Source organism: Antechinus flavipes, chromosome 1 (genome assembly GCF_016432865.1).
Source record: "Antechinus flavipes isolate AdamAnt ecotype Samford, QLD, Australia chromosome 1, AdamAnt_v2, whole genome shotgun sequence".
Classification (NCBI taxonomy): Eukaryota; Metazoa; Chordata; class Mammalia; order Dasyuromorphia; family Dasyuridae; genus Antechinus; species Antechinus flavipes.
The window spans coordinates 4,613,227-4,641,014 of NC_067398.1; the positions used below are offsets into that span (position 1 = coordinate 4,613,227).

The following is a 27,788-nucleotide window of genomic DNA, read 5'->3' on the forward strand; positions in this document are numbered from 1 at the left end:
TGAGACGGCCCTTCCTCTGGCTACAGTGAGCGCCATGACAGATAGTGTTGGGCCTTCAGGACCATGGACAGGGATGGTCTATCAGACATCAGCAGATCAACCACCAATCGAAGAACATTTAGTAACTGCCCACCATGGGGCAGACCCCAGGGATATAAAGCCCCAAACAAAAAGGGGCTTATGTTTTACTGGAAGTCAGAGGGAACTGGGTTCAAATTCTGTCTCAGATACTAACTAGCTATGGAGCTTAGGCAAGTCACTTAACTTCTCATTTTTCTTATCTGTGAAACCTATAGGAACAAATGGCTCCTAGGGTCCTTTTAGCTCTCAATCTAGGATCCTATTGTAATCACTCAAAACCTATAGCCTATCGGGGCTAAGCCTTCATGTACCTATCTATATCTATCTTTCTATAGACATATCTAGATAGATACCATATAGATATAGATATGTACATGTACACACACGCACACATCTGTCTTTGTACCCCAGGCCCTAGGACACTGCCTAATATGTGGCTGCTTCGAATAAACATTTGCTATTGAATGAAATTGAGTAAACAGGGAGCAATGTTAGGCAGCGATAATAAAGAAATGGACAATTCTCTGCAAGTCACTTTGCTGAGTGCTGGAAACAAATGAGAAGGAGCCAGAACCAACCCTTAGAGAGCTTAGGTGTCCAGAGAGAGAAGACAAGGTGTAAAGGGGGACTGGGAAACAGGTGCAGGAGGATTTTGTAACGGTGGCCAAAAAGTGACACAGATGCCTGACTCTGGGCCAGATAAGGGATGGCTCAGCCACCCAAGTCCAGGATGGGTCCAGGGTCAGAGTGCAAGGTCCAGGGGACAGAAGGGAGAGGAGGAGGATGGCTAGAACTCAAACAGCATGGCCTCCAACAGTGACTGCCATGTGTGGGGACTCAGCTTTAGGACAAGGCCTTAGAGCATCGTGGGACTCTTGTCAACACTCTTCAAATGAACTTTCTAAAGAATTTTAGCTTGAAAAGGGGCAACCTAGATTTCCTCTAAATAGCTCAGCATGTCATTTTTATCAGGCAAGACGGAAACACAGTATGCCTCCTTAACCCCAACTTTCAGGGGAATGGCAGGAACCAGGGGAGCTCCTTTTCTGGACCGGGGGTGCTGTTCCCATACACTGCTGGCTCTCTGGGTTTAACTCCTTATCCTGGCATCCTTTGGCAAGTGGTTCCCACCCCTGCCAGACATTGCCTTAAACAATGTAACTGAAAGGAAATGGATGGCACGGGGAAGTTATCTGTAATGTTCATCTGACAAATATTTCTAAACCGATTACATCCAGAATACCACAGCCCGAGAGGGAAGATTATTTTTATCAGATCCTCAAAGATAATAACTTTTAAATCTGGTCCAACTCTCCAAATCGTGCAGCCAGATAGGCATTAAGCCTTTGGGACAAGGAAATGTCTTCCTGGGGCTTTTAATTAGCATTTTATTGTCAATAGAAAGTAGACATGCTGCAGGAATGTGGAAAAGATTTTCTCTTTAAAGGATCAGAAATCATTCTTTCATTTGATTCTAAAAATATTTTCCCACATTGCTTTGAAGTAAAATTTGATGTTGCTGGTTTCTAAATACCTAAGAGAACAAAAATTGGATTCTCTTCAGTAAATCTGAAGAAACGGAGAATTAGACTGAACACGACCCAGGCTGGAAAATCTGTCTAGATATCTCCTTTGTCAACTGCTGGGTCTGGAGGAGGCACCTCACCTTGACCTTCTGTGGCCCTGAATCAACTCATAAAACAAATTCTTAATTCTTAACTCCTGGGAGAGAAATTGATTGTGTTGGTTTTTGATCCATGGGGACCCCTCAGGCTCCATGATGGGGATGCAGAGTCCTGCCATAAAGCATCTTGGGAGGAAAGGCTCACGCCTTCTTTTCCAAATATATTTTCTAAAATTTTTCAGCACTCTCAGCTACTCAATGAAATGGACAGTCACTTCATTTAAGGATAGTCTCAGGAAAGCAATTCTGTGGAAAAGCTGCAATTACCCTTATGTGCTCAATATTCCCTCAAGGACCTCTCTGTATATGGGACAGGGCACATATAGTCCTGACTCCTCCAACCAAATTCCTCCCCTAAAAGTGTCTACCATTTTGGAGAACAAGACTAGTATCGGTGATCTAGAAGTAGAAGGGAAATTGGCTCAGCCCTTTAAGTTTTATAGTAAAGGTAACTAACAGTTACACAGCATGGAATTCTATGTTCCAAGTCCATCCTGCTCTCTGGGTCTCCTCAATACAGGGGTCCTGATTGACCCACAATAAGGGAAGGTTTGTATCCACATCTGCCCAGAGAATCCTTCTTGAGGACATTATGCATTTCCAATATCTTGCTGCAACCAAAGGACTCTGCAAAATCAAAGGACTTCCCCTTGGGAAAAGATTGCCCTCAGAGGCCATCTAGGTGCAAAAGGAGCTCTCTAAGAAGAAATTGAGATTTAATGACTCTTATCTGCAACTATGGGCAGCTAGGGACACCACAGTTCATAGAGATCGGGCCAGAGCTGCTCTTCCTGAGTTCAAATCTTGCCTGAGACACTTCCTAGTTGCATGACCCTAGACAAGTCCCCTTACCCTGCGTGCCTCAGTTTCCTCATCTGTAAAATGAGCAGGATAAGGAAATGGCCATTCCAGTATATCTGCCAAGAAAACCGCAAATGAGATCAAGAAGAGTTGGACACAATGGAAATGACTGAATAACAACAAAAATCTTCCGCCAACTTAGCCCCGGCACATGTTTTTGAGAGACTAGGATAGAGCATGGCCATGGACATGTTCTGGCCAACAGGATGGGTCAGACGTACTCTAAGTCATCATGGCAAAGTGGGGTCCCCTGTAAAGGGCTGAAACTCTGAGTTGCTGCACTGAGGTAGGACAACCGAGCACTTAGGGCTAATTACCGATTGGACAATATTCTGTTAGCATATCCTTGGAAAAGGCCCTTCCCACTATTCTGTGCTGGCTCGATGATTGGTGTACACAGAGAATTATAGGAGGGACTAGGGGGTGGAGTAAGACCAGCCAAGGTCACTTCTGGGCAGGCGACGAAGAAGGAAGGTCATGGAGGTTCTGTGTCCATCCAATTCACTTCTACCCCTAAAGACCAAGAATAAAGACCAAGGACGTTTGCTTATCCTGACTCTGGCTGATTCTAAGGTATGCTGAGTGCTAACGTGTTCTTCACAGTCCCCTGCATCACACAAGGGATGAGAGCACAGAGCTTCTGGTCCAACCACTGTGAGAACAAGTACCTTGTTGACCACTGATCATCCATCCTTAATGGGGAGAACTCTAGGGAATGAGGGGTCCCCACTTATGCTACAGCGGCCATTACCTGCTGGGTAAGAGCCTTCCTGGCCCTCAGACCTCCCCAGGGCATCTTGTTCTATCCTCTGGGGCCTAGCAGAAGGACACTGATCCCCTTCCCATGTGACAGCCTTTAGATACTCTGGGCCACCTGCGGGTCACTTCTCCAGCTAAACGACTCCATTTTATTACTCTCCCTCTTCTCTTTTCTAGGCTAAATGTTCCCAGTTCCTAAGAACTCCACATGGTTTTAAGTCCCTCCTTCACTAAACTTTGCCCCAGGCCACAACTACAGGTAGGCTTTAGATTCCTGAATCTTCAGCCCCGATTGGGGGCAGAGCTGGACCCCTTGCCAGGATGACCACCGAGTCATGCTGCTGTGGTTCATGGCTCAACCTCTCTGAAGCTCAGTCCCTCCCTCTAAAATGAAGAGATGGCTCCCAGGTTAAGTTCTGGGAGGATCGTGAGGGATGGGGCTGGGGTCGGGGAGTGAGGCGATCAGCATGGCGAAGGGCCCTGGCACATCTCCCTCCCCATAATGGGTGTTTGGGAGCCTGGGGGAGTCTGAGCCCAGAGGAAAAGCAGTGTGTCCCTGCCTGGATGGCTCTCTCAGAGGTGGGCTTGGCTGTGACCCACCCAGCCCCAGAGACAGAACCGGGCGGGGGATCGGGAGGTGAGAGGTACAGAAGGGCAGAGTAATCCTCGAGTGAACTGACTCCGTGGCTTCCACACTGGAAGCTGCCTCCTGGCGGGTCAGACAAACGGGCGGCAGACTGGCCGAAGCACGGGGGAGCCGCGGAGCGGCCCATTATTCCTCCAGGCCACACCTGAGCCCCAAGCTGTCCTGGTCTCACTGCTAGAAAGCACGGCTCCTAATGTTGGGTTCCAGCAAAACCCGAGCCTTCTTACAGGGACAATGGGACTCATCGCCAGAAACAATGGCACAGCCCGGGAACCTGAAGCCCCCAACAGTGTAAGCGTCCCTGCACAAACAATGGCGTCGGCTCTGATCTGCAGGCTGCCGAGACCCAGGGACTCATGGACCAGCGGGGAGGAGACAGGAGGACCGGCTGATGAGACCCCCACCCCTGTAGCCGGGCCAGGGGCAGAGCTGAGCTCCACCCTCTTGATTCCAGCCAAACCGTATCATTCACTGGATCCCCCAACTCCACTCCAACCCCCGTGCTCCCCAAAACCGGGATGGCCATTTTCTGTGACTGTCCCAGGCGTCTCTAGTGGATGAGCCTTCCTGGGAAGTGAAACTCTGGGACCCCAATGGCAGCCCAGTCTGGTCCTCCCAAAATGGAAACTAAAAATACATAATCCCTAATGAGGCCGAGATTTCAATTTCAGACAACGGGAGCCCGAGCCTGCTGCCGGGAGGACGCACCAGGGCCAGGCTCTTCTGAGAGAACAAGTTTCAAAGCCATCCCTGCCACCTCCGGCCCCTCCTCCTGCTGCTTCTCTCCCTTTGAGTCCTTGGAGGGAGGGGGCCCTGTGTCTGAGGGAGGCCCGAGGAGCCACATGGAGGCTGAGTGGAAAACTGGGTGCTCCCGTCAGCAAAATCCTGAATCCTGGACTGATGGAGAAGTTAAAAGATCTGAGAGCCAGAGGTGGAGGCAAGATGGTGAAATAAAGATGACTTGACCAAGCTCTCCCTCAGACCGCCCCCCAAATACCTTTAAATAAAGGACTCTAAACAAAAGTTGGAGTTTCAAAACCCATACAAAGATGGAATGGAAAAGGTGGCAGGAAAGGTCTGTGGGGCAGTCCCAGCATGGGCCAGCCGGTGCTGCCCGGGTCCCAGCAAACCAAGAATGGATCCTGGGGCCTCTGAATCAGCAGCAGCAGCAGTTTGCAGACCTTTCTGCCTCCAGATACAAAGGACAACTTGGAAGTTCATCAGTAAAAGGAGGCTGAACTAGGGTGTGAGGGGATCACCCCCAAACCAGGCCTGGGGGGCCACAGAACCAACAGTGGGGGCAGCAGTAGTGAGCGCAGCAGCAGCAAGTCAGCAGCAGTCGTGATAATAGTAATACTGCCAGTAGTAATAACAGCAGGAGTAGTACTAATAGCAATAGTGCCAGTGGTAGTAATAACATCAGTCGTGATAATAGTAAAGGTACCAGCAGTAGTAATATCAACAGTCATGATAATAATAAAGGTACCAGCAGTAGTAATAACAGCAGTCATGATAATAATAAAGGTACCAGCAGTAGTAATAACAACAGTCATGATAATAATAAAGGTACCAGCAGTAGTAATAACAGCAGTCATGATAATGGTAATAGTAGTGGCAGTAGTAATAACAGCAGTTGTGATAATGGTAATAGTAGTAGTAGCAGTAGTAGTAGTAACAACAACAGTCATGATAATAGTAATTGTAGTAGTAATAATAACAGCAGTCGTGACCATAGTAATAGTAGTAATAATAACAGCAGTCGTGATCATAGTAAAGGTGCCAGCAGTATAATAACAGCAGTTGTGATCATAGTAATAGTTGTAGCGGTAATAATAATAGCAATCATGATAATAATAATTGTAGTAGTAGTAATAACAGTAGTCGTGATAATAATAATAGTGCCAGTAGTAGTAATAATAGCAGTTGTGATAATAGCAATTGTGATAACAGTAAAGGTTCCAGCAGTAGTAATAACAACAGTCCTGGTAATAGTAATAGTAGTAGTAGTAGTAATAATAGCTATTGTGATAATAGTAAAGGTGCCAGTAGTAGTAATAACAATAGTCATGATAATAATGGTGCCAGTAGTAGAAATAACAGCAGTTGTGATAATAATAGTAGTAGCAGGTAGCAGGCAGCTGCAGTAGTGATAATGGTAATAGTGACAGCAGTAATACTAGTAGCAGCAGGCAGTAGTCACCAACAGTAGTGATAATAGTAAAATTGTTAGCAATAGTAATCGCAGCAGCAGTCAGCAGCAGTAGTGACAGTGGTAAGAGTAGTAGCAGCAGCAGCAGCAGCTCCTGGGGGTAAGGAGGTCCAACAGGTGGTCAAAGACCTCTTTACCAGCACCAAGGCAGGATTCTTGCTTTTCCCATACTCAGGTCCCAGGTGCAGTTCCGGCTCACAGTCCCAAGGCAAGGAAACGTACTAATACACTGTAACTTACAGCCACAGGGGAGCGAGGACTCTCCTCACAATTCCGGAGCAGAAAAGACTCACTCACAGATCACAACATAGGCCAGAAGAATAGTAAACACACTTCTCCTTGGATCATATCACATCGGAAGAACTGAAAACTTACAAGTTTCTAAAAGGATCTCTGAAAACAGCTGCACAAAACTCCTGGAACATGGAACATTGTACCCTCTAATCTGGAAACAGGGCTCTACTTTAACAAAGAGTTAAAAGCTGAACAACAGACTGGGAAAATGAGCAAACAACAGAAAAATATTCTGACCAGAGAAAGTTACCATGGTGACAAGGAAGATCAAAACACACACTCAAAATAAAATAATAAAGTCAAAGCTCCTAGATTTAAAGCTTCCCAGAAAAATAAGAATTGGCCTCAGGCCATGAAAGGGAGAAGAATGCCTTAAAAAGCAAAATTGGCTAAATGGAAAAAGAGGTACAAAAGCTCACTTAGGAAAAGGATTCCTTAAATATTAGATTTGAGCATGGAAGCCAATGACTTTATGAGAGATAAAAAACAATACTTAAAACCAAAAGAATCAAAAAATAGAAAACAATATGAAATACCTCATTGGAAAAACAATTGACCTGGAAAAATAGATCCAAGAGAGATCATTTAAAAATTGTTGGCCTATCCGAAAGTCATGAACAAAAAAAGAGCCTGGACATCACTTTACAAGAAATTACCAAGGAAAACTGTTTTGATAGTCTAGAACCAAAATAGAAATCGAAAAAAATTTCACCAATCACTTCCTGAAAGAGATTTCAAGATGAAAATCCTCAGAAATATTATGGCCAAATTCCAGAACTGTTAGGTCAAGGAGAAAATACTGCAAGCATCCAAAAAGAAACAATTCAAGTATAGTGAAGCTACTGTCAAGATTTAGCAGCTTCTCTTAGAATATGATATTCTGTAGAGCAATGGAACCAGGATTACAACCAGGAATCACCTATGCAACAACTCAGGAGAAAAAGTGGAAATTCAATGAAATACAGGACTTTCAAGCACTCATGATGAAAAGATCAGAGCTGAATAGAAAGCTTGACTTTCAAATACATATCTCAGGAGAAGCATAAGGGATTAATCAGGAAGGGGAAATCATAAAGGACTTAATAAGGTTAATCTGTTTATATTCCTACACGGAAGGGTGGTACTTGTAATTTATACGAACGTTCTCATCATCGGGGTAGTTAGAAGAAGTATATATAGATAGAGGACACAACTGTGAGTTGAATATGAAGCTCTAATATCTAAAAGAATGAAATTAAGGGGTGAGAGAACAATGTACTGGGAAAAGGGGAAAAGGAGAGGTGGAATGGTAAAAATTATCTGCCACAAAGAAGGCAAGAAAAAGCTTTTGCAGTGAAGGGGGAAATATCTGCCACAAAGGAGGCAAGAAAAAGCTTTTGCAGTGAAGTGGGAAAGGAAGAGGGGGGGAGAGTAAGTGAACCTTACTCTCATCAGAAATGGCTCAAAGAAGAAATATCATATACATTCAACATAGAAATTTATGTTGCCTTGCAGGAAAATAGGAAGGGAAGGGGATACGAGAAGGGGGGAGGTTGATAGAAAGGAGAGCATATTGGGGAAGGAGTGGTCAGAAGCAAAACGCTTTTGAGGAGGCCGAAGTAAAAGGAAAGAGAGAATAATAAATGGGTGTGGGAGAAACAAAATGGAAGGAAATAGCAATAGTAACTGTGAAAAAAATTTCTGAAGCAAGTTTCTCTGTTAAAGGACTTGTTCCTCAAATATATAGAAGAACTGATTCAAATTTATAAAAATAAGAGCTATTCCTCAGTTAATAAATGACCAAAGATATGAACAGTTTTTGAAGTAATCAAAGCTGCCAACAGCCATATGAGACTCCTATTGATTGGAAAAATGCAAATTAAAACAATTCTGAGGCACTATATACCTATCAGATTGGGTAATGGGCCAGCAAAAAGAAAAAGAAAACAAATGTTGGAGAGAATGTGGGGAAAATGAGACATTAATGCATTGTGAACTGATTTGACTATTCTGTAGAGCAATTTGGAACTATACCCAAATATAAAATCATGTATACCCTTTGACCTAAAAATATCCCACTATTAGGCAAATATTCCCAAAGAGATTTTTATATTTACAACAACTCCTTCCTCAGAACAAAGAATTGGACATCGACGGGATGCCCGTCAATTGTGGATTGGCTGAATAAACCGGGCTATGTGATTATGATGGAATACTATTATTATGTAACAAATGATGGACAGGCTGCTCTCAGAAACCCTGGAAAGTCCTCCATGAGCTTAGGAAAAGTGAATTGTGCTATGTACAAAGTAATAGCAGTGTTGTGGGATGATTAGCTGCGAATAACTTTTCTATTCCTAGCAATACCATATCCAAGACTACTCTGAAGGACTTATGTTGAAAAATGCTATCCATGCCAGAGAAAGAATTGATTGTATCTGAATACAGATTGAAGCATATTTTTTTACCTTATTTTTCTAGAGGAGTTTTTGGGGGAAGAAAAATTCACAGCATGAATTTTATGGAAATGTTTTGTATAACTTCACATATTCCTTCTCAATGTCAGGTGGGTGGGGAGGGAGGAAGGGAGAGAATCTGAAGCTCAAAGTTTTTAAAACAATTGTGAAACGTTGTTTTGAATGCAATAATGAAAATGCAATGTAAAATATTAAAATTTTAAATTAATAAATAAGAAAAGGTGGTAATTGATGGAGAAAGCCTAGGGGAATTGTGTTGAAGGGTTTTTTTTAATTTGTTTTTATTCAGTTTATTTTTAATTTAAGCGTTAAACAAGTATTTCTCTTACATAGTATAATTTTTAAATGGTTGCATATGGAACTGCAAATCTATTATGTACAACTTGCTATTCTATTTAAATATATAATAAAATTATATTAAAAAATAAAAATGATCCAAGAGCTGGTGATGGGAGGAAGCTCAGTAAACACTACTTCCTTCATTTAAGAGAAGAGTGACTTGGCTGTGGAGAGTTTTCTCCCCATGCTCTGTGAGGTCCAATTCTGTAAAGATTCTCAAAATACAACTCACTCTCTGGGAATGGTGGGCCAGAAAATCCCATTTCTCCAAGGAGAAGTGGCTGGGGGAGGGCAAAGCTGGGGACCCTCCCGGGAAGCAGAGATTTAAAAGTCAGGGTGTTAAAGAAGATTCTGTCTCTGGATGATGCTTCTAACTCAGCCTTCAGCCCAGCCCCCAGCTCCCCTAATCCCAGGGGCTGTCAATTAGTCCATCAGGTCAGTAGGAAAGGCTTCTGGGAGTGTGGAGGGGGCTGCTCCATGTCTTTCTGCCCGGGGATTAAAAACACTGACTGTGGTGAGGCAGGAAATAGCTATTAGGAGGATTAACATCCGAAATTAAGAGCTCCAGTGTCATTATCAGCAGATGTTGGGACCAGGTGATCTAAAGGGACCAGAAGCTCTCAAACCCCCGGATTAATTGAGACAATAAGTCAGTTCTGATGGGGTGCAAGACAGAGAATTAAGCCCCAGAAGCCATTGCTGGCTGTAAAAACTAGCACAATTACACAGGAGGGAAATCCCAGCCCAGGGAAATCGGAAGAGTCAGAAGGACCGCTCCAATGGTGTCAGACTTTCAGGAGGCTCAGGGGATAAACTGGGACCCGGAGTCACCTCCTGGGCAAGTCACTTCACCCCATTTGTCTCAGCTTCCTCAACTGTAAAATGAGCTGGAGAAGGAAGGCAATGGCCAACCAAAGCCTCCAGCTTTGCCGAGAAAACTCCACGGACATTGTCGTCTGTGGGGCCAGGAAAAGTCAGACGTGGCTAACCAACGACGAGTGTTTGGGAGAGGGTCGGATCAGTGACGGCGTGATCATAAGAGCAGATGAAGCAAACACATGCAATGCCACAGCAAGCCAAACATCGAGGAGTTTCTTCTTGGGACCGGACAAAACCACACTCAAATGTATGTGGAAACACAGCGAGGGGCGGACATTAACCTTCAGAAACATCAACAGAGGGGGTCCGGCGAACGTAGCAAGCAGCCACCGCAGCCAAGCTCACCTGGTGCTTGCTTAGAACGGAGAATAAGGACCGATGGATAGGCTGGAGATCTCGAGGAACAACCATTCACCGAAATAAGTCAGAGCGAAGGAAACACTGCCCCGTTGAACACAAAAAGAAATGCTACTAGCACGACGGGAAAGCCGGCTCCCAACAGACCCTTGGGACTTCCATTTAGATGATGGACTTAAGCTTTATTTTTTAAAGCCTATCAAAGGTAGAAGCGTTTGCTTTTTCTCAGTTGTGGAGGAAAGATGGCTTTTGGTACATTAAACAGAATATATCATTGGGAGAGGCAAGACGTATTTAATTAGAGAAATATCCAAAATCTCCCTACGACAAAAGTGACAGGAACAAAATAACACAATGCTCCAAAGGTCAGAGCTGACAAAATGGAGAGAGCGCTACTCAAAATTCACAAGGGCAGCCGCAGATCCCAGCAGAGAAGTGGTCAGGCAAACACAGTTCTTAAAAGGGGGAAAGCAAACTTTCCAAAGAAATAAAAAGCCAAAGAAATAAAAATAAAACCACTCTGGGGCGCCCACCTCATCCCCAGCTAATTGTTGTCTATGGCAAAATGATTAAAAGCAAGAAATGCAATGATTGCCCCCACCTCCAGGTCACTGTGAGGATCATATGGGCAGAGATGCAAAGCACTTAGCCACCCTGAAAAGTGCGGGGTCTGATCACAATGAAGAGGACACTGGGAAAACAGTCACACTCAGTCATTGTTGGTGGAATTGCAGGCTTGTAGAGGGTGTTTTTTTTTTTTCTTTTTGGAGCATAATCTGACGTACTTAGCAAAATTATAAAAATAATCATATTTTTGACCCCATGATTCCATTGTTGGAAATAGTTAATGACATTTTTAAAAATTTGGTCCAAGATTTGGATCAAGATTTTTACAGATGTGTTATTCGTAATAAAAGAAAAAACTAAATGTGCAACAAGAGAATAAGGTTAAATAACCTGAAGTACACAAAGGCAATGGAACACTCAAATTCAGTGAAGATTCATAAATGGGCAAAAAATTAAGAACTCTAGAAAGACCTTTATGGCAGAATGCAGGAAAGAGAAGACTGAGGTGGAAGAATGGGCGCACATGGATGGACATGGGCCGTAGCAAAAGAAACAGAAATGAAAGGGCAATTATAGAGCTGATGAGGAAGAGCTGGAGGTGGTCTAATAAGTTATTTTGTGGGCAGAGATAAATGTATTTAAGTGTAAAAAGTTGCCAAACTTGATAGGGGATTGTTGATAATATTCTCGTTTAAAAAATTACCAGAGGTACCAGATTTTGGGAGGGGGGCTGTCAGAAGGGGTTCGAGGGGGCAAATGCCGGGGAGTGTGGCTGACATCATTGGGAAGGCTCATGGAGGCAGATGCGACACCCCGACGAGAGGTGGGCTCCCGTGGGACTCGGCTCTCAATGACACTTGTCAGGATCAGCAGAGTAAAATGAAACCCCCCTAGACACAAACGACAGGACTTGGCTCACCGGTCAACATGAAAGCCCACTGAGGAACTGTCTTTGTGGAGCTCTTTACTCCGCCTCACCCCAGCCAACAGAATTGGGGAGGGGATCCCCATCTCGTGTGTCTCATAACCTTGGAGAAGTCCAATTGGTATCAATGTTGGGGAAGCCCTTCCTGCCACTGCCTCAGTTTCCCCCAATCAGCACTGAGCCTCAGAGGGTCTCAGTCCTACTTTACTGGGCTGGGGTCTGAGAGTCAGGAAAGGGTCCTACTGGCTCGGGCTCAGTACTCCCGGGCCCCCTTTTCTCTACCCTAATTTCCTACCTGAGATCCCCTCGGTGTCAGTGACTTCAATTTCATAGCTTAGCAGTCTACCTGGGCCCACGGGAAAGCAAGATGTGGATGATGAAGGTCTGGGCAAGAACTGGGAGAGGAGTGGGGGGGAGGCAGAGCCCCGCTGGCTGGCAGACTTTGCCCAGAGCAGGAGGAGCAGGGGTGGGGGTCCCCCCTGCAGCAGGCACAGAACATGTGGTCTGGCACCAGCTCGGGATGCCCGTCACCTCCGCCAAATCACATTCTGAATCCTTCAAGCCCTCTCCCTGTCTGGAAGCACTGGCCAGCGCCGATCCTTTCAGTCCATTGATCTTTCCTGAGCTTGAGGGCTCAGGGACTGCCTCCCACGAGACCTTTCCTACTCCCACCTACTGAGGGTGCTGCCCCGTAGATGCATAAACATAAATATAAATTATAAGTAAACAGAAATAGAGTATGATATGGACCGCATCAGGTCACCAGAGATGGTTTCTGTTCCCTCGGACACCTTTTGTTCAGCCGCAGATGAAAGCCTCGTTTCTCCTCACCTAGAAGGAGTAAGGGTAGGCGGGTAAGCAGGCCCGGGACCCTCAGAACGCACCGGCCTCATAAGTAGGTCGGCCAAGGATAAAGGCAGGGATTTCCGGCCTCCTGGGGGCCGGGGCTGCACTCAGGGGATCCATGGGTGGCCCAGCTGTTTCTGTCTGTTCATGTTTTCTCACTGGAGTGGGGAATCAGGTCTCAACAGCTCAGCCCCGGGATTTTAATTTCCATTCTGAGGCTGGAGATTATTAGGATGTTGCAGAGGCTGCTGTGGACCAGCTCCAGCTTAATCCCTCCAAACGTCTCTCTGGCCTTCCAGCAGCAGAGGGCCCAAGAGGGGCCCCTCCCCCTCCTCCCAGGCAGGTTCCTGAAAACCCAGCAGTCCTTTCCATTTGGGGCAGAGTGGGCAGGGGATGGGAAGGCGGGGTTCCGAGGCTGCCAACAGGCTCCCCGTGCCAGCTGGTCTGGCACCCACTGCTTAACACCCAGATATATTTACAGAGAGGTAGCCTTCCTACCAGGGATGCATAAAGGCGTCCTTCCAAATGCAACCGACTGACAACTGCCTAAGAAAAGCCGACACGCGGGAGCGCCGCATCCATCGGCATCCCTGCCTGGGAGCACCATGTCTGTCTGCACCGTGTCCGTCTACTCCATGTCTGTCCGCGTCATGTCCGTCTACTCCATGTCTGGGCCACGTTCGCCTGCATCCCTCCCTGGGAACAGTGTCGTCTGTGCCATGTCCATCTGCATCCCTCCTTGAGAGCTCCGTGTCCATCTGAGTCTCTGCCTGGGAGCGCCATGTCCGTCTGTACCACGTCCATCTGTATCCCACCTTGAGAGCGATGCATCCATTTGAGTCCCTGCCTGGGAGCACTGTGTCCGTCCGCGCCACGTCCGTCCGCGCCACGTCCGTCCGCGCCACGTCCGTCTGCGCCACATCGGTCTGCGCCATGTCTGTCTGCGCCACGTCCGTCTGCACCACATCCGTCTGCGCCTCATCCATCTGCGCCATGTCTGTCTGCGCCACGTCCGTCTGCGCCATGTCCGTCTGCACCCCTCCTTGAGAACTCTGCATCCGTCTGAGTCCCTGCCTGGGAGCACTGTGTCCGTCTGCACCACGTCCGTCTGCACCCCTCCTTGAGAACTCTGCATCCGTCTGAGTCCCTGCCTGGGAGCACTGTGTCCGTCTGCACCACGTCCGTCTGCACCCCTCCTTGAGAACTCTGCATCCGTCTGAGTCCCTGCCTGGGAGCACTGTGTCCGTCTGCACCACGTCCGTCTGCACCCCTCCTTGAGAACTCTGCATCCGTCTGAGTCCCTGCCTGGGAGCACTGTGTCCGTCTGCGCCACGTCCATCTGCACCCCTCCTTGAGAACTCTGCTTCCGTCTGAGTCCCTGCCTGGGAGCACTGTGTCCGTCCGCGCCACGTCCGTCTGCACCCCTCCTTGAGAGTGCGACATCCATCTGCGCTGTGTTTATCTGCGTCCCTTCCTGGGAGCGGGAGCGTCCTTCCAAGAATCCCCGGGGCCCCCAAGGGCCACCAGCCTGTAGTTGTTCTTACCACTTCCTCACCTCCTTAACGGGGCCAGACAGAAGCAGAGTCACAGCCTGCTGAGAGACCTCATCCCCCATTAGGCCGGAAGCTTCTTGAGGCAGGGCCCCCTTTTACGTCCAGTGCTTAGCGCGGTGCCTTTGTGGGTGGATGTTCAGCCCAGGATGAGCCCGCTCCCATGTTCTGAGGGTGGGCGGCCTAGGGACTCCCCGGACATGAGCCCCCTGGGAAGAGCTTTGCATTTCTAAGGAGAAAAGAGAGGGCCCGTTGTCCACCTGCCACGGCCCAGGCCGGGCCCTCGCCATCTACAGAAAGGAGGCTTGTCCAGAAAAGCTTGTTGGGGGGAAGGGCTGGGCCTTCGCCCCTGCGCCACAAGGGATGGTTAACATTCCGGAGGCCCCCCCCCCCTCCACTGTAATTAGCCCTAAAGGCCATTTGATTAGATAACATATTCACTACCATGTATAATTTACATAATGTTTTACAAGTATCCATCAATATGCAAATTGGCAGCAAGAGATAAGGACACTCAGAGATTCAAGGCAAGTGCTCAGGAGGCGATCAGGCCTCCACAGGTACAAGGAGATCTCAGAGGCAGAAGGGCCAGTAACTAGGGCTTTGCCCCACGTGGGCACAAATAGCACTCGGGCTCCTGCAGGAGTCAGAAGCGACTGAGCTTAGCTCCTAGTGAGAGAAATTAGCCGGGGAGGAGGCGTCCCAGGGAGCGCCTGCTTTCTGCTCCTGACCACCGGCCTCCTGCCATAACATGACCTCAGAGTGTCCGGGTCCCAGCCTCCCCCTCAGGCCGGTGTTCAGGCCCCTAATTCTCCCCGACGCAGAGTGAGCCACCGGGGCCAGTCTCCTCTAGCTCTCACTGGGCTGGGGTTACCCATACAAACATGGCCCCCGGACCCCGGAGGCCTTCCGGTGGCTCCGGCTGCCCCAGCGATGAGATAAAAACTCCAGAGCACTCCAGACAAAGGGGCCGGTGAGCGCGTGTCACAGGACGCCGAGCCCAGGCCGCTCAGGAAATATTTCACCTTCCTCTCCCCCAGCAACGTTCATGAAAAAGAGCGAGAAGAGAAAGGAAATGGAGAAAGGGAGAAATGCCTTTTTACTTGCACATTATTGTTCATATCGTAAATGCAGAAAAGCCAGGAAATTCAGCTGGCGTTCCCATAGCAACGAGAGCGATGGGCCTCCTGGCCCACGGAAATTAAGTTATAAAAATTAACGCGGCTTGGAGCCCAAGAAAATGCTTCTCCTCCTCGAGGAAACCCACGGCAAAGGCAATTCCGGCGTGTACCGAGACAGTCTTTCCTGGGGACCAGACCACGAGAAATCGCCTCCTGTGGTCAGCGGGGGAAGGGCTGCCCGGTCCCCTCCCCCCAGCCCAGCCCCGGGCCCGGCCATAACTCAGAGACTGGGCTGATTGATGGGAGAATAAACCTCCACACAGAGAAGGCTGGCTTCTAAACCCATTTACCCGATCCCCTAGGAAAGGGAATTACTTATGTTCTCATTATCACCTGCACAGTCTACACAGCAGGGCTCAGCCGCTGCAGCCTGTCCTGGAGAGCGTCCTTTCAAGGGACCACAGGGGCTCGTGGCGGCGAACCAAGGGGGTTTGTGGTGGCGAACCAAGGGGGTTTGTGGCGGACCATGGGGGCTTGTGGCGAACCAAGGGGGTTTGTGGTGGCGAACCAAGGGGGTTTGTGGCAGACCATGGGGGCTTGTGGCAGCAGACTGAGGGGCTTTCCCTCACTCTCTGAAATGGTCAGTGATCAAAGGGGATGGGGGGGAGCTTCCCAGGGGCACAAGCTGGGCCCATCCAATTAACAAGCACGAACTCATCAAGGCACACTCTGGAGCCTGACCTGGCCCAGCTGTGGGCAAAGACTCCCCAGCGGTGAGCCAAAAGAGGCTCCTGGTTTGGGCTGGCACGACAGACCCATCCTCCAGATGAGGAGGAAGGGCTCAGGGGCATCTCTGAGTGAGGCATCCGTGGTCTGAGGAGGCGAATGCGTCTGGGGCTCACCGGTGCCAGCCCTTTGACTCAAGCTGTTGTTCTAATACAACAGAACAGAGGGGAGCTGCCCAGAAAGCCCTCGTTCCACAGAAGGAGTCTCTGCTGCAGAGGGCACCCCCTCCCTGCTGCCCTCCCACAGGCCAGTGTGGCCCCCAAAGGCTGAGGTCACTGAGCTCAGTCTGTCTTCCCCAAGTGGCCAATGGTGAGCAGAGAATCTGGACACAGAGGAGACAGCAAAGAGGAGGCTGGGGGAGGGGGGGGCGGGCGGGCAGGGAGCTCACCAGGATGAACTGTGATCTGGTCCCCCCCCCCAGGGAGTTTTCCATCTCCTGGCAGGGGCCATTTCAGAGGGCTCTGCCTTCCTTATCTCACGCGCTCTTCCCAACAGTCTCTAGGGCAGGTGCAATACAGCACACAGATGAGGAGACAGAGGCTCTGAGAGGCTCAGGGATTCGCTACCAGGGGGCACACACCAGACTCCTGCCCCCAGAAACCTGCACAGTCACACCGAGGTAGAAGGCACAGCAGAGGTCCCTCTGCACTCCCAGGGGACCCAGAGACGAGATTTCTAGCATGTCTCCAAACCCATCCAATGCATGTACCCGTGAGGTCTTCAATGGGTCACCCACATCGGGGGCATTTGTAGGGTGAAGGCACTGTGGGCGACAGAGCGGGCGGAGGCGTTCATCCCCCACAGGACCATCTATGCTCGGGTACACAAGGGCGATCTTCACCCCGGCAGAGCTCCCCAGAGCCGCCGGGGAGCCCAACGCGGGAGGCTCGATCTGCCATTGGCTGGTTCCGTCAGCGGAATAGCAAAGGAAAACCAGCAAGGCGGGCATCTGGGCCAGGCTGGAGCCGCCACGGGACCGGATGACATCTGATGGGACGTCTCCTTCAGCTTGGCTCTCCCGATCAGCTTCTGGAATTCACCAGATTGGTGTCCGGAAATAGGAATCCCAGGAAATCCCAGGAAAGCTGCAGGAGACTCAGTTGCCGGGAGCACAATGGAGAGCAGGAAAACTTCCTCAAAATGAGGGGCGGCTGCCTGCTTTGGAGACCCGGATCTGCGTGAACTCTCCTTGAATCGGACTCGCTGAGAGGGAGGGCCTTTCCCAGCAGTCCCTAGACCGGGTCCACATCTGAAAGTCACCATAGATGCCACATGGGGTTCTGGAGCAGAGGGGGAGGGGCTTGCTGGGTGGGCTGGGACTCAGGCAGAATTCCTTGAGCGGCCACTGGCCAGCTGTGTGGCGGCTTCTCCCCTGGCCTAAGGCGAGCCCCGCGTTTCTTGGGTAAGGAAACGGGGGACCCGGGGAGGGCAGGAGACAGTCTCCCTCTGAGAGCCCAAATTGCCACAATTCGCTTATTTAAGCTAGGAAAGGAATGAGAGACATCCCGGAGGGACGGGAAGTCGGGGAGCTCCGAGTTCAGGTGCTCGTGGTCCAAGGGGGGACGCGGGGCTGGCAGCTTCTCGGTGGCCCCCGGCATCTCTCTGAGACTGAGTTACCCAGCGGCCTATCAGCAGATAAAGTTCCAGCGGTGAGAAATCCACAAAATCAGAGCCCAAAGGAGTGAGGTGGAGGATGCCCTGGCCCCGCGGTGCCCGAAGGAGCTTGGGACAGAGCGGGCCTCTGGCCCAGCCTCCGTTCTCCGCACAGTTCGGCCCCTTTCCCATCTCTGAGCCATCTCGGTCCCCAAACGCTGCTTCTCTATCAGTCACTTCCCAGGCTCATTTTCGCACAATTCTAAGCAAACACACTCAGTAAGGCAGCAAGGCGAGGGGGGGAGCACTACTAGGCTTTCCCACGCTAGTCCAGTAACACCCAGCGGTCGTACGGACACCCCGGGTTAGGGGATTTCCACACACATTTTGTATCATGTTCTGTCTGGAGCTAAAAGGGTTCCAGGGAGCTGGATCAGTAGCGCCCCTGCTGGCAAAGCTCGTTACTGCGAGCCAGCTCTCCCAGACACTGACCACCCCTAGGCCTGCAGAGATGGAGGAATGGTGTTCCCGGAGGAGTAATCAGGGAATCCAGCAGCTTGCATCTGTCAGGTGCTGGTCTGCCCTGTGTTCCCCATCCGGCTCCCCCGGGCCCCGCATCGGGCTCCCCATTGGCTCCCCCGGGCCCCCCATCCGGCTCCCCCAGGCCCTCCATCAGCTCTCCCGGGCCCCCCATCGGGCCCCCCATCCGGCTCCCCCGGGCCCCCCATCGGGCCCCCCATCGGCTCCCCCGGGCCTCCCATCTGGATCCCCGGGGCCACTGGGCATCTTGCTCTGGAGCACCAGGTCTGAGGTCCGTGGCTTCTGGAGCACAGACTGCCCGCTGGCCGTGGGAAGTTGGGGTCACATCACTCGGGGTCACGGGGAGGGAGCGCGCTCTAACACTGCTCGCTGGGGCCTTTCTCCCAGCTCCTGCCTACAAAAGTCTGGCTTCCATGAGTTGTCATAGGCAACAGAGCACAGGCTGGTGAGTGGGGGGAGAGCAGCGAGAGAAGAAGCTGGCTCCCATCCGCCTCTCGCTGGGGCTTTAAAAATGGAGGCAAGTTTGCCGTCACCGTTCCCTAGTAGGTCTAGGACCCTGGGAGAACCTGAGGTGCTCCTGGGAAAAGGGCTCTTTGGGCACTGACTCGCTCAGAGAGCAGAGCTCGCCTTCAAGGGACTGCCCGAACCCCAGAGGCGCCTTTTGTCCGAGATAAGGGAGACGCTGGCCCTGCGGGTGCGGTCGCGGGTCTGGGTGCTCAGATCTCTGGACGAGGAGCACTGAACGCCGCGGACGCGAGCATGGGGGGAAGGGAGAGCGCTGGGGGAGAGAGCCTAGCGCCCGAGCAGGGAGTTCATCGTTCAGACACCGGCGGGCCCCTAGGGGCCGGGAGAACTCTGGCCCAAGCGAGTCTTCGGCCTTGGGGTCTGCGGAGGGAGGAAGAGGAACCTGCCTGGCCCTGGCGGGAGCAGCAGCATCTGGTCCATGAAGCAGGATTTGGACCGGCTGCCGTCAGCAGCTCCCGGCCCAGAGCTCTTGGGCCGCTGGCTGGAAGAGGAACAAGGAGGGGAACCTGCGGCCCCCCATGGGACCTTGGCTCAGGGCCTTCCTCTGCCCCACCAGGGACAAGCCTTGGGATCATCTCCCGGGCCGGTGGCGGATGGAAGGACACGCCCTCCCTACGGATGGATCCTCCGTCATGGAGGAGATGGGGGGGGGGGGCGATTGGTGCTGGCATCTCACTGGGTCCGCCCTGGAGGGGACCTGGGTTCGAATCCCTCACTCCATGGGTGGAAATTGCACAGGAAGGTTTGCCTCGGGCCACGTGGGGTCAGCGCAGGAGGAGCTGGGGACTCCAAGCATTGGAGCCTGCAGCAGGCGCCCCTGCAAAACCCGCTGCAATGAGGGATAGAGAATGAGGGAGGTTAGGGGAGCCGAGGGGCTTGCACGGGGCCTTGCGTGCCTCGGATTCCTGGTGAATAAGGACGGAGCCCCGCGCCAGCAGCAGGTCTCCCAGCCGGCTTCCCCGGAGAACGGGCTGGCCTCTGGCACCCGGGCGACCCTGCGCCCACTTGGCCCTGCCGGCCCCTTCGGGGCTGCAGACTCTGCCAGTGATCCCTGCCTGCCGGACAAGGAGAAAGCACGCCTTCGGGGGCACCTCCCCTAGGATGCCAGCTTCCAGGGCAGCGCGCCACGGAGGGGCCGCATTTACGGACCAGCCGGCAGCCCCAGCTCCAGACCTCCGGGCAGTGGCTGCGACAGCTCAGTCCCGGGCGGGGCCCCCCCTCGGAGCCCATGCAGACCCAGGCCGGCACTTTCCGCACGCCCTGTGCTGGCCGTGGTCCGAGCTCTTTGGGGGCCTGAATTCTGTTCTCGGTACCGGAGCCCACGTGACCAAAACTGCCCTCGCAGAGGTGCAAGAGACGAGTCAATCCACACACGCTTATTAAGCGCCTGCGTTGTGCCAGCCCCCGTGCAAAGCGGCCTGGCACCTTCCCGGGCACACACGGCAAGCGGCTGCCGCACTCGTTCTATGAATGACGCGGAAATGGGCAATTCCGATCTCAGAATAGCTTTTCAGGAGGAATGGTTCCCACGCGGGTCGCTGCCCGCCCGGGGCCCGGCTGCAGTTTGTGTCCAAGAGGGAGAGACGGGGAGGGTGCCAGGCGTGTCACGTGGGTGCGCCACTGCCCCGGAAGGGAGGGCGGAAGTCCGGCCCCCCGGGCCGGGGCGCTGAGCAGGGACAAGCCTGGGGAGGTCACCGCGTGCACCGGAAACCGCCCCGTCATCCGAACTACAGTTCACCAGGTGGGCGGAGCTCGGACCCTGGTCCGAGCAGAACTGCGGGCGGTCCCCGGGCCCTGCCCCCGGCCTGGTGCCACGGTAGGGAAGCTGGCTGGGACGTCTGCGGTCTGGGCGGATGGGAGGAGGGGGGAGGGAGGGGAGCAAAGAGCCCTGTGGGGCCCAGGGCTTGTGACTCAGAGGCGCTGGCACTGCCCGGGGCAGCATTCTAGACCCTCCTCGATCTGCAGGAAAGCCAAATGACGCACAAACACAGCCCAACAGCTGATTGGTCTCTCAGCCTCTAGTCCCGCCCCCTAGGGCCCCAGCCCTGCCCTGCTCTACCACAGTCCCTGGCTCCCTATTGATTCTGGGGCAAAGTGCAAAACGCTGCGGCTGGCCACGCCCCTGCTGGGAGGCCTTCCCTTCCCAGAAGCCCCAGGCTGGTCCTGGGTTCTAGAGCGGGCCCAGATTCCACAGGAGGAGAAACAGCGGGCGCTTGTGGAGACGGGATCCCAGCCCAAGATCCCGGTCCCGCTGGCGCCATGTTGGGCCTTGACTGGTCGCAGCCTCCCTGGGAAGTCCCCCACAACTGTCTCCCAAAAGCAGGCGCTACAGACATAGAACCGCATGGCGCCCCCCAGCGGGCACAAGCTCTTACAGACATGCCCCAGGACCGGCGCCCCCCAGCGGGCACCGGCTCTTACAGACATGCCCCAGGACTGGCGCCCCCCAGCGGGCACTGGCTCTTATCTGGGCTTGCAGACGCGCCCCAGGACCGGCGCCCCCCAGCGGGCACCGGCTCTCATCTGGGCTTGCAGACACGCCCCAGGACCGGCGCCCCCCAGCGGGCACCGGCTCCAGTCTCACTTGCTGAGCGCCCAGCCCCCCACGTCTCAGAACACTTCTTCCCTCTCCTCTGGGAAGCCCCCCCCCCAACTTCATGAGTCCAGCTCGGCCATCGGCAGCCCCGGAGCGGACACCGGCCTTCGGACCGCAGGCCCAAGCCAGGAGCCGGGCACTGGCCGCTGCCCCCGCCCTCCCAGCCCCAGGCGGACTTACGCAGCTCGCCCACTTTCAGGATCTCGCACAGCATCTTGGTCAGCTCGATGCTGCTGCGGCCAAAGGGACATTCGTGCTTGTCCTCCCGGCTGCTGTTCTCCAGGACGATCTGGGGGGGGGGAGAGAAGGGTCAGTCTGGGGGCTCCCGGCTGGGCCGAGGCCGAGGGCCGGGCAGAGGCAGGGGACAGAGCAGGACCTGCCTCCCGGGAGCTCCCGTTGCCCTGGCCCCTCCCGGCCTTCCTTCCCCACAGAGGTCCGGCCGCTGTGCTGGGCTTGCAGCAGCTTCGCGGGCGGATTAATTGCCCCAGAAATCGCCATTATGGTGGGGGGGGGCACGCAGTCCCCTTGCTTGGGAATGATATTTAAGTTAAGCTGTCAAAGGCACAGGTGGGGCGCCCCTCTCTGGCCCTCCCCACTCTGCTTGGCTCCCTCCCCAGCCCCTTCTCAGTGAGAGAAGGTGACTCCCCCACCCCAGACAGAGCCACAGGATCACCGATGTGGTTCTACATTTGGAGGCCAGCACCCCAAAAGCCCCAATTTCTACCCAAAGCCGGGGAGGGGGAGGGGAGCTGAGGAGGAGGAGATAAAAACAAATGGAGGGCGGCGTGTGACCAGCCAAAGGATGAAAAGATGGAGCCTTTGACCTCCTGCTCCCCCAATCTCTCTCAGCTCCATCCTACTCAGCCCACTGAGATCTCCCTCCAAGGCGGAGACCTGCTCCAGGCCCTGGGCCCCTCCCTGAGCCCTCTTGGCCCCTCCCTGAGCCCTCCTGGCCCCTCCCTGACCCTTCCTGGCCCCTCCCTGACCCTTCCTGGCCCCTCCCTGAGCCCTCCCGGCCCCTCCCTGAGCCCTCCGGCCCCTCCCTGAGCCCTCCCGGCCCCTCCCTGAGCCCTCCTGGCCCCTCCCTGAGCCCTCTTGGCCCCTCCCTGAGCCCTCCTGGCCCCTCCCTGAGCCTCCTGGCCCCTCCCTGACCCTTCCTGGCCCCTCCCTGACCCTTCCTGGCCCCTCCCTGAGCCCTCCCGGCCCCTCCCTGAGCCCTCCCGGCCCCTCCCTGAGCCCTCCCGGCCCCTCCCTGAGCCCTCCTGGCCCCTCCCTGAGCCCTCTTGGCCCCTCCCTGAGCCCTCCTGGCCCCTCCCTGAGCCCTCTTGGCCCCTCCCTGAGCCCTCCTGGCCCCTCCCTGAGCCCTCCTGGCCCCTCTCTGAGCCCTCCTGGCCCCTCCCTGAGCCCTCCGGCCCCTCCCTGAGCCCTCCCGCCCCTCCCTGAGCCCTCCTGGCCCCATTCCTCCATTCTCCAACCCGGTCCAGGCCAGCCCGGCAGGCCGGGGAAGGGCTTCACGTGGCCGGGATCACAGACAGTGAGCGATCTCAACAAATAAGGAGCCAGAGACAAATGAACAAATGAACGGAAGGTGGACACGTAGAGAAAAATGAACTCCATGAATGAGGAACTAGGCAGCTGGGTAAATGACTCTATAGCTAAATAAACTTCTAGAGGAACAAGTAAGCAGATGAGCACAGAGAAGTGGGTCTCCAGGAAGAAAGGGAATAGATAACGAATGAGTAAATGAGGAGGGCGAGCCTGGCAAGGGCCTCGGGCGAGATTTCGGGACGAGGGGAGGAGAGAGCGGTGGGTGCTGGGAGAACAAAAAATGACCTGCCACAAAGCTTTATTCCCATCATTTACTTCGTCATTAACTTTAATTATGGGCTATGAACTGTCCTGCAATTATGGAGCGTGGGACGCTGCCAACTTCCCCCTGGGCGTGTGTGAAGTTCTGTAAATTAGCGGATGCTCTGCCCCCCCTCCCCCCCAATCTGGGTGCAGATTTCCCGTGGGATGCCCAGCTTGGGCCGAGTAGACTCGGGACCATTGAGAGCCCTGGGGAGGGGGTGCCACTGGAAGTCTGAGCTTAGCCATTCTAAGGTGGGGCCCCATCCCCTGCCAGACCGGGCTGCCAGGCTCCCCTTTCTGCCCTGCCTGGGGTCCCCTGCTCCCCAGTGACAGGCGTCCTTCTGGTGGGCTCGGCAGGAGGGGCTCCTGGGCCCCCAAACCCCGGCCCTCGCTTTGGGCGCCCTCAGTCCAGCTCAGCCGGGGCTGCCCCTCCAAGGGGAACAACCTGCCCTCGGCCGATTCAGGGGCTCGTCCTTGCCAAGTCCTCGGTGAGGGGCAACGGGGGGCCAGAGTGGGTCCGGACTGGCCTGGGGAGGCGGTCCACAGAGACCAGGAAGTCCTGGGACTGGCCCTCTGAGGGGGGGGCGGCGGAGGGCATCCAGGGGCTTCCAGGCTTGGGCCAAAAGTCTCCAGGAGGGGGAAGGCCAAGGGGACCAACGTGGAATGGGCAGACGGGGGAGGGGCCGACCACTTCCTCCTCTAGCTTGTTTTATAGGGGAGGAAACCAAGGCAAATGGAGGCAAACAAGAAAGAGATCTATTTGCCCAGGGTCACCCAGGTAGGAAGAGTCTGAGGCTGAACTTGAACTCGGTCCCTCCACAGGCTGCCTGGGGACAGGAGGGGGGAGTGGGCGGGGCCATCCTGGGCCTCGGTGGGCACAGGAAGTGTAGTTGACTAGGGTCCTGATGGACAGTTGGCTAGAGGGGGAGGGGGAACGGAGCAGACAAATGGCAGTCATTGGTCAGGAGGGTTAGGGTGGGAAGCCGTGATCCCCCCCAGGGGCTCATTCCCTCCTCCCCTCTGCCTTCCAAACCCTCCCCCACCAGGACCCCTCCCCCCACCTTCCAGGGCTGGGCCCATGACTGCAGGGAGCCTGCCAGACTGTCAGCTCCTGGAGGGCAGGTCCCCTTTCTTGTGTCCCAGGGCTTAGCACCTAGTAGATGCCCACTAAATGCTCCCCATTGATCAACCTTTTCCCCTGACCCTCACAACCAACTGGGAGAGGGCAGCTGCTAGAAGGACTTAAGGATGAGGAAAGGGCTGGGGGCCGAGGCCTCCTGGCTCCGGGGCCGGGCACCGAACCACCAGCCCACACGAGGGGACAAGGAGCCCCTGGGGGAGAGACCCGGCCAGCCCGGCTGGAGGCCTCAATCATTGTTTCCCAACCTCCCTGAGGAGAAATGGGGAGATTCTGGCCAGGAGCCCATCTGCAGGCTCTCTCCCATGGAGACCAGGAAAAACGGAGCAAAGAGCGAAGCTCCCTGAGCGAGGGACACCTTTGTTCCTGCCTCGGTCCTTGTCCCCGCAGCAGGCCTCCGGGGAGCCTTAGCCACCCGTGAAGAGCTGCTCATTTGTGCCTCTGAGCTCTCTTTATTCTGAGGAATAAGTGACAAGGCCCGAAACCCTCTCGGACCCAAACCTCCGGCTCTGAGGGGGCCCGTCAGACCCCTGGCCGCCCATGGTAACCCGGCAGGGGCGGACACTTACCCGGATGTAGGCGTCTTGGTGGTGTTTGGCAAAGTAGAGCATGTTGTCGAGGGCCAGCATCCCCGGGGGAGTCTGCGTGAAGTCCATGGCTGGGTTCACGTGGTTCTGGGGAGAGCCGGGAGAGCGACGCGTCAGCCACACAAAACCGAGAAGAAACAGTCAATGGGGACGGAGCGGAGAGACGGGAGGAACGAGAAAAACCGACAGCAAAGGTCAAACATGGGGATTTAAGATGCCTGGGACAAAATTCCAGCTTAGGAGAAGGGAACTCAGGATAGGGGACGGGGACGGGAAGGTTCAGCTCAGAGAGAAGCTGGAGCAGTGAATGATGCCGGAGGGAGGCAGGATCTGAACGCCCGGCCTGACTCCAGGTCTGTGCTCCAGACACTCCCGCAGTGACTCCTTGCTCCATTACAAACAACTATATTGGTCTTAAGAACCGAAAGTGGAAAGCCTGCTGAAATAAGGTAAAGAGAAACTGTCAAAAGAGACCTTTTAAGGAAAATTTGGACAGATAATAAAAAATTTAGAATAGAAACTGGAAAACACTAGGAAAGTACTAGACACTAGGAAAAAAAAAAACAACTCAACAGGGTGGGAAAAGAACTTAAAAATGCAACGCTATAATAAGACATACAAAAGCAAAACCCAAAGATTTAAAAAAATAGGAAGAAAATATAACTACATTTATTCTCAAAAGTACTAAACTCGGAAACAAGAGAAACCACAGATAACTTGAAAATCCTCGTGTTCTCCAAGAAAGTATAATTAAATAAAAAGCTTGGGCGCATATTATACACATTCTAAGAAATCACAGAAGAAAACTATCCAAAGCCATTGGAAGCTGCAGATGAATTGAAAGAAGCCAAAACAAACTCCAAATGTAATACTCCAAGAAATGTCATTGTCAAACTCCAGTGCGTCGATGTCCAAGGAAACTACTAGCAGGAAACGTATTGGGTACTGAGGAACCCCATGCAGACTTATATAATAGTGTGCAATTATGAAAAAGGAAAGGAAAGAGTAGGAAAAATACAGAAACCAAAAAGCAAAGGGGGGATTTCCAAGTCTTTCTGTGCAAAGAATCCCAAGTGAAAATAATTTCTGCAAGAAGAAACAGAAGACAGGAGAAAGTGACAAAGATAAATGGATCTCAGCGACTTGTAGGGCTAAATGAAGATCACATGCATAAGTCCTGGGGGGCGGGGGGACACTGTGTGGCTACGGAAACTGCCCCTTTCTAAGGGTCAGTGGAGGAAGACAGACTGACCTGGATGGGGTGTGGGCATGGAGATCTGGGGGAAGGGGGATAGAAAAGCCTCTCATGCCCTACTGAGACACAGTCTACAGGGGGAAAAGCAGAAAAACAATGCATGCATCCTATTTTAATTTCCCTTCCAGTCAGAAAACGAAATAATTTAATTTCACAGAGTCTCTTTGAAGGAGCGCCTAGTTAATTATCAGCTCGCCCGATGCCTCGGCGGAGGATCAGCCCGCAGAGCAGCTTCTTTTATGGAGACATAAAAAGCAGAGACACCAGTTTCTGGGGCAGACTCAATCTGCGCTCTTGCTTCAGGCAAGAAAAAGGGAAATGATCAGAATGTTGTTTCTTTCCTCGGTTTCCTGGAACTTGGGCTGGTACCACAGTCCGATTAGGACAGTCGCATTTCTATAGCACCTACTATGTGTCAGACCCTGAGCAATCACTTAATCTCACCCTGAGGGAAGGGCAATTATTATCCTTCTTTGACAGATGAGGAAACTGAGGCAGACAGCAGTGACTCGGCCAGAGTCCCACAGGCAGCATCTGAGACGGTGCCCGCTGAACCCCCAGATGCCCTAGCCTGTGCATTCTCTCTCTCAGGCTCTGACTCCACAGAAGTCAGACAGAAATCGCCTCGCACTGACAATCGCGAGCTCTGAGGGCTCACTGGAATGGGCTTGGGTGGTGAAGGGCTCCTTGGTCAGCATGGAGGACGGATGGCATCCTCCTGCATCCGACTGTCAATAAGGAAATTCTCCTAGGGCCATAAATTGTGATTGGCCGAGCCCTCGTTCTGCTACCTGCAGACCCCAGAGCCAAGTGGCGGTTTGAGGGGAAGCCAGACACTCCCCACCCCCGGCCCCCCGAGATGCAGCATCCCGAGCTTCCAGCGTGGGGAAGCCCTCCTTGACTAAGATGCCCAGTGTCCAGGAAACAGCTCCCAGGCCCTCTGCCTTGAATTCTGGGATTCCAGCCCTCGGGATTGCCCTCCACCCCCCAAGTCATCAGCTGGTCCCAAAACTTAGGATCCCAAAGAAAACACAGGCGCCGACCCATGGCTAGCTGGAGCCAGAGCCAGGGCTGTGTTTCTGTTGAACTTTCTGCCATTTTATGACGTCTTGCCCTGAGGGGGTGCCCAGTAAACATCCAGTGAGTGAGTGAAGTGCGCCCGGGGCCCTCGATGGCCCCTTGGCGTCCTCCCTGCCCCAGAACCTGCCTCAGGGCTGCAAGCAGAGGGCGACCTCCTTGAGGGCAGGTACTGCCTCGAACCCAAGACCTTGGCCCTGGCACCTAGTAGGCACTTAATAAATGCTCCCTTCATCTGCTGACAGAGCCGCTAACACAGTCACTCC

The 27,788-nt window shown here is 53.1% G+C and overlaps 1 protein-coding gene across 1 annotated transcript in view; it reads right to left on the minus strand.

The window, feature by feature from the left end:
• The window catches only part of ELMO1 (engulfment and cell motility 1), a 201,958-nt gene that overhangs the window by 121,308 nt on the left and 52,862 nt on the right, over positions 1 to 27,788 (minus strand). The window contains exons 13-14 of the mRNA XM_051978426.1: positions 25,173 to 25,277; positions 21,795 to 21,903 (exon numbers count right to left, since the gene is read on the minus strand). Of these exons, the coding sequence (XP_051834386.1) occupies positions 21,795 to 21,903; positions 25,173 to 25,277 (214 nt within the window). The remainder of the gene's footprint in view (positions 1 to 21,794; positions 21,904 to 25,172; positions 25,278 to 27,788) is intronic.